The 12847-nt window shown below is 46.4% G+C and overlaps 1 protein-coding gene across 1 annotated transcript; it reads right to left on the bottom strand.

Annotated features, from left to right (window-relative positions):
• Positions 1-4296: 4296 nt before the first annotated feature.
• LOC147443383 (ubiquinol oxidase 2, mitochondrial-like) lies at positions 4297-5904 on the bottom strand. Its single transcript, XM_086529856.1, has 3 exons — positions 5363-5904; positions 4656-5276; positions 4297-4471 (listed from the first exon to the last, which is right to left on the bottom strand). The coding sequence occupies exons 1-3, from the start codon at positions 5744-5746 to the stop codon at positions 4412-4414; spliced, it is 1065 nt and encodes a 354-aa protein (XP_086385982.1). The 5' UTR covers positions 5747-5904; the 3' UTR covers positions 4297-4411.
• Positions 5905-12847: the final 6943 nt, after the last annotated feature.

Below are 12847 nucleotides of genomic sequence, written 5' to 3' on the forward strand. Positions count from 1 at the left end.
CCAGCCAACAGATCTCCAGATAGCGCTCTCTCTCTCATAGTTTCCTACGACGCTAAAACTCTCTCATCAACAATAGATGCTGGATGGCTTGGCGTTGGTGGTAGGTGGGAGTTGAAAGCAACTGCCCAGCGCGGTAGCACGCAGAGGTGAGGGCTGGGTCTATAGCTGGGGTTGTGAGGAGGTTATGGAAGGCCGCAGTAGTTGTACACGGATACGGAGTGCTGTGGGTGCAACTAAGGTAGAGAGTAGAGACATTTATGGCATAAAAGGGGCAACCTTAAGCTCCTGGCGTAGCATTGGGGCTAAGCATCGATGCTGGTGGTGAGGCGTCCGTCTTAGGAATCGGAGGTGGGGGCAACCGTCTTAGGAATCGGGTGCTCACTATGGAGAAGATGAAGCTTCAAGCTCCTCGCTACCATGGGTATGCACACAGAGTTTGGGGAGCACGCGCGTAGTCAGAGGAGACGCGAGATCGTTGGGAGAAAAGTAGCTGGTGCTAAATTAAGGTTATGAAGGTTTCCTGACCCCCTCCCAGACACGTGGTGAAAGCTCTTTCATCCGGCCAAGTTTGGCGATAGTGTGCCCTGCGCGCGCGCACGCGCACACACACACACACACACACACACACACACACACACACACACACACACACACACACACACACACACACAGAGAGAGAGGCTAGCCGCTAGAGCCCATTAGGTGTGTAATCTTTGCAGTCTGGACTGAGCGAGAGTTGTCTACACGCTCCACTTTCACTGTGCATCTCTGCCATGTAAGAGAGACGCATGTTGCCATGATGTGGAGCAGTCACAGTCTCCAGTGTCCATGTCAAGGGGCGATGGCAGTCGAGAGGCAAGGTCATAGAGGTGCAGTGTTCAAGAAAAATGTGTGTTGTTTTCAATTTCAAAAATGCCCGTTGAGAGCAAGGGGAAAAGGACAAATTCCGTATAAAAACCTAAAAAATAAATCTAACTTTTTAAAGTTTCCTCTAGCCAAATTCAAGAAAAGGAGTTTTGTACGTTTGGAAAAATGATCTTTCCCGAACACTGCTAAGGTGGACTGTTCGCGTTGATTACGATGTTAATTCCATGCAGGTGAAACATTGTTCGTGCTTATTCCCAACGATTTCTTGCACTATTCCCAACGATTTCTTGCATGTAAATTTACATCATACAATGATCTTATATAATATTGTTGACGGCATTCTTGAGATCAATTATAGTGTAGCGTCGCCGCCCCCAAGTATCCCAAGTCCCCAAAAAGCCAATCGTTGGTGCTGAGTCGGAGTGGAGTGATAGTGACGGTGCTGACAATAGACCTCTATGAGCCACAACCTATAGACTACAATGTAGATAGGCAAAGACTCGATACTCATGAGCTGGGCTAACCTCAGGTTTCATGGGCGAGCTCATGGAAAGTGCCATTTCATCTCTGATGTGATTGAGCTCATGGAAAGTGCCATTTTATCCTTTGATGCCATCGACACCTCTCTTTATATTGGTGTTACTGAGCTCACCTCACCTCAAGCACCGCAATCATCCCGGCAAGTTGGCCAGGCTCAAAGTGTCACACAATGGTTAGATCTTCTCAATATACCCAACAGAGAGCATTCACATTTTCATCACCCAAATACGCAGCTCTTTGCGACGTCTCATGGTAATGGTGATCGGATGGATCTAGACATACACCAGAGCATTCAAACAAGGATCATGACAGGATCGCAAATCATCAATAGCCCTCAAACTCCCTCTTGCAGCAGTGATGATGGTGCATGAGCCCGAGTTAGAGCATCTCCCCCCTACAAAGATTCTAATGAGAAAACTCAAAAATCAAACCTCAAGCTCCTGCATCTTTTACTTGCGTGCACATCGGTGGTATGAGGTCTCGGCTACAAGAGAGATCATGTGAGTGGAACTCCTTTCCAAAGGTTGGCTTTTTATTTAACCAAGGTACTTGAAGCTACGCTCATGCCCTCTTCCAAGGAGGAGCTCGGCCAAGTCTCTAACTAGGATGTATTTACCCGCATGCGATATGCTATAGGCCGTATTTTACAATGTGAATCTGATAGGGAGGTTCTACCATCTAACTCTTAACAAGTAATACTAGATAACACCTTATCAAATATACAACACTTCACATCATTGATCTATACATAGGCTATGGCATGCAATGGGTAGCTTTTCTTTATGCACTTGCATTGAGGCCATGTGGGCCTCCCAAGTTGAGATTGATAGGAATAGGGCCTCTGGAGGATCCATTGATAAGCATAGAGAAGAAACTGACGGACATGGCAAATTCCTTGCATGTGTCTTTTTGTTTTTCTTCTTAGTAATCTTTGGTGACTTCTGAGCTTGGCAGGTGATCATGACATTCTTCTCTCTCTCTCTCTCTCTCTCTCTCTCTCTCTCTCTCTCTCTCCCTCTCTGGTCTACCACCCATCCCGGAGTCTAGCTCTCAAGGTTTGGTAGCCACAATATTGGAGGCTTCTTCATGTGTCTGTTGCTATTCTCTTTGTATCTACTGTCTTCTTGGCCTCAATCTATGTCACAGCCTTAGGGTAGAGAGACTTGCAACCATCATGTTCTCTCTCTCTCTCTAGATCTCTGTGTGTGTGTGTGTGTGTGTGTGTGTGTGTGTGTGTGAGAGAGAGAGAGAGAGAGAGAGAGAGAGAGAGAGACGTGAGTCTATTATGGTAAATTGAAGTAGATAGGTGTATTTTTGAAGGAACTCTTAGCTATGGGTGTAGGAGCATGGAGGCCCACAAGACTCTTGCTTGTATTCTAATGAGGCCAAGGCCATGTATGCAAGGCTCTTTCAAAGGCCTGCCTTTACCGCCATGCACATCTCAATAAGATGAAGTCTCCATGTGTTTTATTGACTTTAAGCACACGAAAGCCTCTCAATATGGTATGAATGTGATCTTTTTGCAAGGTTGTGAGGGCAAGAACTTACAGTTCTGAGTTTCGATGGGTTGTGAGAATGAGTGCATGTCCTCCAAATCATTTTCCCTCTAGCCTTCATTCGTTGAAGCAGTTTGGAAAAAAATCATTTTGGCATTTGCTATTGTAGGTGATCCTTAGTGAAAACTCCACTCTTCACAATTCATGTTTGTAAGTGAGTGGAAGACCCTCACTTGAGAAGGGGGGTGTTGTCCAAGTGAAGGATTTTTTGTACTACTAATGGCTATGTGCCAGTGTAGACGAGTGCTCTCTATCAACGAGTCGTCCTAAGAACAGCCTAAGAGGTTGTTTGCCAAAATTTAGGAGCATCTAGATAAAAATACACAATTGTTTTCCAAGATATGTAGGTTTTTTCATCCTCAAAATATATTGTATGAGGTAACTTTCAAACTTTAGAGGTGAGATTACACTAGCTAGACCACCGGGATGTGGTGCAGAGAGAGAGAGAGAGAGAGAGAGAGAGAGAGAGAGAGAGAGAGAGAGAGAGAGCTTAGAACTAGGACACGATAAGTTATTTTTTTAAAAAAATTGGTTTAATTCTCAGATACACAAGATTTTTTGACTCTTTTAAGGTAGATTTCAAATTTTGAAGGTGGGATTAAAGCTTAAACCTAGGTAATTTTCGAGCACTACTCAAAATACTAAGAGAGAAAGAGAGTACTTTTCTTGATCTACTTTTATAAAATTTATCAAGAGTAAGAGACTTGAGGGTAAAAGGACCATGCCGTCGCCGAAGGCGACGTCGTTTTACTAGTATATATTATATATAGAGAGAGAAAGAGAGAGAGAAAGAGAGAATCACAATCGTTTGTTCTTGTGAAAAAAACTCTTTACTCTTTAAAAGATTTAAAAATAAAAAGATACACAAAATAAAAGCAATGTAATCCCATCCTAAGAAAAAAGAACCAAATATAAATTGTGTTCATGTTGAAAATCATATAAGATAAACAAAGACAAAAAAAATAAACAAGGCAAAGTGTTTTTTATGTTGAAAATCATATAAGATAAACAAAGACAAAAAAAATAAACAAGGCAAAGTCTTTAAAAAACACTGTAAGGCTATGAAATCAAAAGAACCCATTTAACAAATTCCATCAACATTTAAAATGAATCTCCATCGTTGGCACCGAAAACATTGGAAGGATGGTTAACTTGACTCAACAATAAGACTTTCTTTTAAAAAGCCAAAAAAGATGTATGTTTTAGTAGTATTAATTTATTAAAAGTCTTACTCTCATGTGGTGCACTAAAGGTATATTTACCTCTTGCAGTACTTCTATTCATTCACTCAGCTTCAATGTCATGTGACGACACCATCTACATAACTCTTCCATTTGCCTACAATGTTACGTAAATTGCTTGTTGACGAAAGGACAACAGTGTGTGGGAAAAAACAATATTGCTTTCAATAAGTGTCGAGCAAATTACAAAGCAATATTTTTCCTAATCTAGTGATAGCTAATAGGTGCTGGCGACGTACGCAGCTCTCGCTTCTCATTGTACACATCCTGCCAAAAACAAGCAAATTTATGGTGAGACCTTCCCCTAGCAATATATAACATATATATATATAAATATGAACTTGATTAGATGTGCGTGCAAGAGACCTTCCAGGTCTACCCTGTAAGTTTTGAACTCAAGACCTGCGTGACAGAGAGAGAGAGAGAGAGAGAGAGAGAGAGAGAGACTCACAGCTGCGAAGTGGTTGACGTCACGGTGGTGGGCCTCGTCAGCGCGCACCACCAGGACTACGTCACGGATGGTGGCGTCAGCCGGCAGGCGCCAGTAGTCAATGGCGATAAGGGGCGCAGGCCTGTTCGGAGTGTGTCCCACGTCGATGGCCTGCAGAAATTCAGTATAGGAACGCACAGCCTCCTCTTCTAGGTAGCCTACGAAACGGTGAGCCAATCGGGGAGAGGCCAGATAGAGCAGAAAATAGGCGTTGAAGAAGGTGCCCTGCACCGCCAGAACCAGCGCACGCTCCCACCAGGCAGGGCGGAGCACCTCTACCCACGTCATCAGGTGCATGCGCTCATTCTCAGCCTCGTCCAGCAAAGTCTTGATCCACCCCCCGCTGTGCTCGAAGCGACGCAGCGAGCGAAGGTGAAGCAGCATGCCGCCCACCATGCCGGGCACCCCTGCCACCGTCTCTAGCAGGAGCGCGTGGCTAACATGCCGTTCTTTGAAGAAGAGGTCCACGGGGCCGCGAAGCGCCCGCACCGTCCAGAAGGCGGCTCTGTCCACCCAGCTCTTCTCCGCTGGGTAATGCCTATCCACGTCGATTGCCACATCTGCTGCGTACGTGTCGGCGGGCTGCATAGCACTCGGAATTATTAGTCACATAGACACGCACACAAACACACAGTGCGCACAGATGTCACAGGACTAGTTTTACTTACCCTAAAGGAGTGCCAGGGCCAAGGCGAGCCATCCTCACGCTGAAGCTGCTTGGGCACGATGCCCCAATACTCTGACACCAATTGGTCAGCTTTCAAGCTTCTGGATCCGGCGACACTGGTATCATCGGCCTGTGCAGCTTGCTGGTCTTGTTTTCCCGGTGCCGCTACTGAAAGATGCCGCGCCGGCTGAGCTGGGCGTAGCAGGCGGTTGGCGGTGGGAGCGGCGTCCATGCGGCTGCCACTCCATGCTCTTTCAGTGAGCAGTAGAGAAGGATGGTCAATTACGCGTCCAGAAGCTGGGATGCAGGTGCTGTAGGCGGCTCGGCGGATTGCAAGAACTGCCAAGGCCACTTTTCTCCTTGAATTGCCGGCGACTGTATTCATGGGAGCTTTGGCGAGCACTGTGCAGTGTACGTGCAGGTTGCAAAGGATGAACCTACTTCGACCAAGGCCAGAATTCTTCACTAATTCGCTTGTGAGAAGTTTGCAGACTACGTCGATGAGACAATGGTGTAATTGGAAATGTTGATTGAATGCAGGGTAGGAAAATTGATGTGCTGGAGACTCTGTTATAGGTTTTGAAATTTGTACCAAGTCATCTATGAACAGTGCCTTGCGCTCGAAGAAACCACCGCGAGTCCTCAGTCCACGGTCCACCCCCACTGTTTACTGGTCGACTGGGTTCAATCATAAACGCGCACATTTAAAATGTGGTTGTTTTGTTACACGAGCTGAAATTTAGAAGCTTTTGGCCTAGCGGCGGCGGCGGCCCTAGCCTATACGCAAGGCATTATAGTGACTAGTGAATTCTAGACGGAAGAGAAGAATTAGAAAATCACCTAATTTCTCTTGGTCTAATAATATTTGCACTAAAGTACGGTGTAGGGAATGGCCACCTCCAGACCGTTCCTTGTAATAACAGTGACCACATGACGACCGGTGGAGGCCGGGAGCCACTGTGGGAACTGTTATTACAGAGGAATGGTCTCCAGGAGACCATTCCCGGCCGTCAAACGTCCAGGGCGAGTGGGGCCAGAAAGCAACCTACATGCGCATTCCCATCATTGAAAGCGACTTGGTGACAAATTCTGCGCGGCGAAAGCGACTCAGAGGCAGATTCTGCGCAGCGAAAACGACCTTGCGATTACTCATGCTGATGTGCAATTCAACGATTGGCTTTTTTAAAAAAGAAAGTTTTACAGATTCCGCAGGCTGATGTGGCAGGTATCCAACGGCTTGAGAAGATAATCGTGTATTTTAATCGCTAGTCAATGGAGGGCCACGATTTGCAGCCCCCCTCCCCTGGACTTTGACGGTTATGGCATCCGATTTTCAAACCCACTAACCTTGCAAAAAAGCATAAAAAGTGTTTTGATTTGTGTAGGTAATTCTATCTGCGATCATCGCGACAGGTGGAAAGCCTTGCATGCTCCCTCTACACTGTTGTCTACAAGTTCCCCCCTCAGCTCGCGCACAGCCCACCTAGTGTCCCCCACCTGGCTCTGTATTTTTGCCTCACCATTTTCTCACTTTCAAATCAACTTTTCCCTTTAATTTTTCAACCCTCAAAATAGAGCAGCCACATCGTGGAGGTGAAGTTATGTGTGGAATCTCAGGCAATGCTCAAGGTTTTCAATTCGAGAAATTGGGTGGTTGTGGTGGGACTTTCTATTTTTTTTAAATAGCAAGCCCGAAAAAAAATAACCACCCCCGAAATCCCCCCCCCCCCCCCCCCCCCCCTCTCTCTCTCTCTGTGTGTGCGCATTGGACTGCAATGGAAGGGAGCCGTCCTTCTGTGTCCTATGTCGAAATCTCTCTCTCTCAGCGTCGCAGGAGGAGGTTTGGAGGAGCCTCTCTCTCTCTCTCTCTCTCTCTCTCTCTCTCTCTCTCTCTCTCTCTCGTGCACGCATGCGTGAATGGGTGTGTACACGGGCACGCGGTCTGTAGGTTTCGTTGATGGCCATGGCCGACCCGCTGTCAGTTGTGGTCGCACGTCGACAGCCCAACGAAATGCCACGTCAGTGGCATGAAGGCTAATATTACTAACCTCTAATATTACTAACTCTTCGTCTCTGGAAAAATATGTCCCTACAATTTTGTATTCATTAGCTTTTATGGGAATCTCGAAAGATGCTTTCTGCCCGAGAGAAGCAAAAGTGATGCTTTTACTCTTTATTTACTATTAGTTAACAGAAGTTAAGAGAGTTTTGTTTATTGTGAATGGGAATTTTTGGAATTGAAAATGGCACGATACACTCGAGGGGATCTCTCAAGGCGGGTTCCATCACATGTGGAAGAGAGAGACAGAGAGAGAGAGAGAGAGAAAGAGAGAGAGACCAACTGTCGGGTATGTCAGGCCAACGGGTCGGCGAGAGAGACAGAGAGACCCATCCGTAAGGTCGAGGTTGGACTGCCTGTCGTCGTAGTTGATGGTCCGTCTCTCAGAGCTACGAAAAATAGTGATGGCTCGATGTAGAGGTGGCGAAGGCATGAAGATTGCACAGACAGAGGGGGGAAGATGGAGCGATCCCTGTGGTGTGAGTACGAGATGTTTTGCGTGAGGATGGGTGGAGGGTGTGCGAGGTTAGCTCGATGTAGCAGCACAACAGATGCATTTTTTTTTGCGCCGGAAATGTTGCTCTCTCTCTCTCTCTCTCTCTCTCTCTTTCGGTTGAGGAACATCCCTCTCTCTAACTGCCTCTCGAGCTCCACGTCTAGTATGCATCTTGGCCTCTTGACCGCTGTCTCTCCCTCTGGTCTGTGTGTGGGGCAGGCCCGACTGCGACAATTTGCTTCATTTGTCTGCAAGGGTGGCTTGGTGTGGAGGAGAAAGAGAGAGACACTCGCAGGGAAACGGCAGGCTAGGTGAGGCAGAGGGGCGTATCCCACACGTGAGGACGACAGGTGCATGGTCATGGAGGACACTGAGTGTCGACGGAAAGCACAACATGCCATGTGTAAGGGTGGGAGGGGCCAGGGGCAAACGAGCGCAGAGCAGGGCTGTGATCGTAACAGCTTGGGAACTTTTGCCATTCAATCCTGAGATTCCTTTTGCGAATCTCAGTGACAAATTAATTAATGGATTCGGTGTAGACCCAGCAGTATGTTGAGTGATAGTAGCCAATATGTAGATGATTATACTGCATTTGTTTTGATTCCTCTTAATGCGACAGTTTGGCACACCTATTTGCGACGATTAAGCAAGCATCTTTGCATGGGCGAGTTTCCCATCATGTCCAATGTTTTGTAATACATAGAAGCATGCCCCCCTCCCCCGCCCCCTTCTCTCTCTCTCTCTCTCTCTCTCTCTCTCACACACACACACACACACACACACACACACACACACACATTTTGGATCATGTTTTGCAATCGTCTCCAATCTTTTGTAATACATGAAGGAGGTCTCTCTCACTACAAGAGGTTATGTGCTCTTGTGACGCTCTTAGCGACGGAAATACACTGGGTTTTTATAACCCCCGGCGTCGCTATAACCGTCGCTAAAAGCGTCGCTACCAGAGCGTCGCTATATGCGTCGCTATAGCCGTCGCTATAGGCGTCGCTATAGGCGTCGCTATATAGCGACGCTCATAGCGACGCCTATAGCGACGCTTATAGCGACGCTCTCACAGAAGAGTATAGCGACGCATATAGCGACGCTACAGAGCCATAAATAGCGACGCTTATAGCGACGCCTGAGAGAATATTTTTTTGGTGGCAGGGCATTGAATGCCCTGCCACCCATCAACCATATTGTACTTGATTCACTTTTTAAAAAAAGTGCAAAGGTAAATAATAGACCCAAAATAGTCACCCACAAGACGCATTGTTTGCAAAATTGACAATTGTACACATCATAAACAAACTGAATTGATTGGCAAATGTAATAATGACAATTGTACAACATCATAGGCATAAAGAATTGATTGGCAAAAGGAATTGCGGTGACAAATGTAATAATATACATGGTTCAAAAAGACGTATAAAATCCGTCTCATGATACATAAGCTATGAGAAACCCTAAACTAATGCTATCTAGCTACGGCTAAACTGACGTCGTCTAATCAGACGTCTCATCGCGTCCAAGCGGCGTATCTGTCGGATTCTGCAAAAAAAGACAATAAGACAGTTTTCAGTAAGTATAAACATATAACGACATTTATAAAACAATACAAAAAATAAAAAAGAGTAAACCCTTATACTAACCATGCCGCCGCGAGAACTGAGAATGTCCATCAGGGCGTTTAAGCCCTTCCTGCCTGCGTACTCGCGCTCGTACGGTGTGGGATCACGTCCTGTCATCGACCACTGTCAAAACATACAAAGATTTCATTATGTTAGAACTAAAAAACTCATAAACCCTAAACTATCGAACATGCATAAAGAGCAATGTGAAAAGACTTACAAAATCGGCCTCAAATGATGCCCATCCACCGCTCCCCAAGTGGTGCGAGCTCCCTGCCTCTACTCGCGCTCTGGCTGCATCCTTTTGTTGCTTCCACTTGTCGGGATTCTCGCGCGCTGCTTTCTTCGCATTCTTCCAATCTTCTTTGGCCAGCCAATCTGGCCTATTCCACCCATTCTTGATTGCTTTTTGCACTTCGGAACGCTTGTGTTTGCAGTATTCGCGCATTCGAATCTTCATCAGGTCTTCATTGAAGCGCTGATCCCGTGTTGGAACGGGAAACTCATCATGAAGTATGCTGATGACTCTGTTTTTTAAATCACTTGGTACTTCACTCCATTTGTTTAGTATATAGTGTCTAAACAGCTGAGAGCAAAGACCACGCATGCGCGAGATCACCTTCTTGCCGTCATCATCCATGATGATGCCGCCGCTGATGTCGACGGAGTAAGGCAAGCCCTCTGGCCGGTGACGCGTGAACCTGGGTGTCCCGGCAGGGGTCTCTAGCGGCGTGTCGATGGGGGTACGGACGTCAGGTGTCTCCACCGGCGTCTGGGCCCCGAAGCGAGGAGTGTCGAGTGGGGTGGCTCCTGGCGGAGTAGGTAGAGGTGTGTAGCTTCTAGGAACAGTCAGCCGTGCAAAACCTGGCGTAGACGGCGATGCTGTGGCTGGTGTGGGGGCGGGCAAAGAAGGGGAGGGTAAAGAGCCTCGTCGAACACGAGGCGGTGTGGAGGCATCGGTGGCGGAATCCCCACAACAACCGCCACCGCCACCACTAGAGCGCCGGTGTCTAGACGAGTGTGACGCTCGTCTCGTCGACGCCGAAGCTTCGGAGCGCGCCGAATGCTCCGAAAGAGAGGGAGATGCGGATGGTGTAGGAACGCGGATGATGCGCCAGAGCGATGACGCTCCACGTACCACTGTCTCTGCTGCGGTGACAAAGAAGAAAGAAACTCCTCATCATCCATACCTGCATTAAACACACGAATATTTAAACTTAATATTGAATGAATAGAGTAGACAATGACGCAAAGACCATTAAATACAATGACGTAATGACGCATATAAATACAATGACGCAATGAATCGAGTGGTAGAAGAGGCAAGTCGAAAACTCAGAATTTTCAATCAAAAGATGTGAGCGCGAGTAGAAAAGAGCGTTACACACCATGGAAGCTACTTAGAGAGCTAGAGCTTTTACAGCACGGAGCAAAATTGTTCAAATACAATATTTGTGGCTTTAAGAGATCTCTCTCTCATCCTCGCATAACTCAGCATAACTTCCTATATCTATATAGAGCTCTCCGTTTAAACACATATCCTCTGTTTCATTTTGTAGCTCCTCTGCATGCACCCCATATAGAGTAGTAGCATCTTGATGCTCGTCTGGCACCACCGCAGCGGCTTCTGATTGAGCATCTTCTCTGATCTCCTCCATTGATGTCGTTGTGATTGGCACATGGTAGCCTTCATACGTCCTTGCACTACGAGGGGCTACTCTATGACGTACCACCAGTTTGATGTAGACTTTGTAGGATGAAATACTACCTGCCAGAGCCACATAACTTACATGAGAGCTTTCAAGCACATAACTTGTAAAAGGGGGATGTTAACTATTTATATACTTACTTGTTCACAATGCTCGGGTAGTACGAAAGTGTCTCTTAGGTCAGTCCATTTCTTAGTAGAATCCACCTCAAGAAAACCAGACTCTCCTCTACGCACAGTAGCGTTTCGACCCTCCATGATTATCTTGAACCATTGCACGTCGAACAAGTCGACAAAAAATCCTCTGTAATCGATCCTCAAAATCTCTTGCAGCGTGCCGAAGTAAGTGAGTTCCGCCACCACGGGATCTGCATCAGAGGAACGTCGTCGACTAGACTGTTCAAATTTTGCCATGATTCCACAATCTTGAGTAAAACGCTTTTTGTCGATTCGTTCCACCCTAAAATGTCGACCTTTACACCATGCTGCTGTGTATGACTTATACTACAACGAACAAAGATTATGAGTGGCCGTTCAAACGTTTATAAATAAAGTCACTTGCTAGTCGTACATTGCAAACTTACCTTGGTCGCGCAACCCCGAGAGTACTCCCACTCTTCTTCAGTCACTTCGTCACCGCATTGTTGTGCGCTTTTCAATTGGTTGTGCAACCATCTTAAGCTCATGAAGGTTGGTAGGCTCTCCAGAACCGCTGGATAGTGCATCGGTGGTCGTCTTCCCCGTCTCCACTCGATTCGTGCCCTTTGTCGCTCTTGCTTTGCATCCTCATATTGTGAAATCCACTTTTGCATCACTGGATTGTGAAGCATGCAAAATCGGTTGATTTTAGCCTCTAGATCTTCCGTCATCTTCTTCTCAACACCGAGATTGCACATGACAATCCCAGATATGCGCTCATCATCTATGGTTCGCCATAGCGTGTCCTGGGATTTATCAAATCCGTCTAGCCACTCTCCAATGTACACTAGGGACTCTGATACCAACCAACCTTCTGCCATGCTACCCTCCGGACGTGCCTTTTGACGCACATATCCCTTAAGCGTTTTCATGAAACGCTCTAAGAAGAACATCCATCTGGAATGAACTGTGCCAGCTATTTCCACCTCATCAACTATGTGAATAAGAAGATGCACCTGAATGGTTAGCATTGTAGTAGGAAAATGTTTCTCAAACATGCACACAAGCTCCGCAGCATTTAGTTTGGCGAATGGTATGGAGTCTACGTCGATCTCCTTTTGTGAGATCCATTGCACCAGCTTTGCAAGTTTGTAGATTGTGTTACGGATGTCGAGAGACAAACATCCCTCAATGGCAACCGGTAAAATAAACTGTAAAGTATGTGCAGCAATGATATTAAAGTCCACATTTTATGCAATGATATTAAAGTCCACTATGAACGTACCTGACACATTTTATGCCAATCGTGTGACTTCAAACCGGTAAGCTTTCCTTCTTTAGTAAAACACGTTCGGAGCGAGTGCATTACGCCAGTGGGGGTCCGCAAAGATCGAATGGCCTCTTTTACTTTGCGTTCTTGGGCTCCTGTGAAAATCCATGGTGCTTTAGGAAGT

Source organism: Adiantum capillus-veneris, chromosome 14 (genome assembly GCF_014529385.1).
Source record: "Adiantum capillus-veneris isolate H3 chromosome 14, ASM1452938v2, whole genome shotgun sequence".
Classification (NCBI taxonomy): domain Eukaryota; kingdom Viridiplantae; phylum Streptophyta; class Polypodiopsida; order Polypodiales; family Pteridaceae; genus Adiantum; species Adiantum capillus-veneris.

Coding starts and splice junctions, on each gene's coding strand:
- LOC147443383 (XM_086529856.1), bottom strand. CDS start 5,746: ATGAATACAGTCGCCGGCAATTCAAGGAGAAAAGTGGCCTTGGCAGTT. Junction 5,277..5,362: donor GGCCCTGGCACTCCTTTAGG/GTAAGTAAAACT, acceptor AGTGCTATGCAG/CCCGCCGACACGTACGCAGC. Junction 4,472..4,655: donor ACGTCAACCACTTCGCAGCT/GTGAGTCTCTCT, acceptor TGTTTTTGGCAG/GATGTGTACAATGAGAAGCG.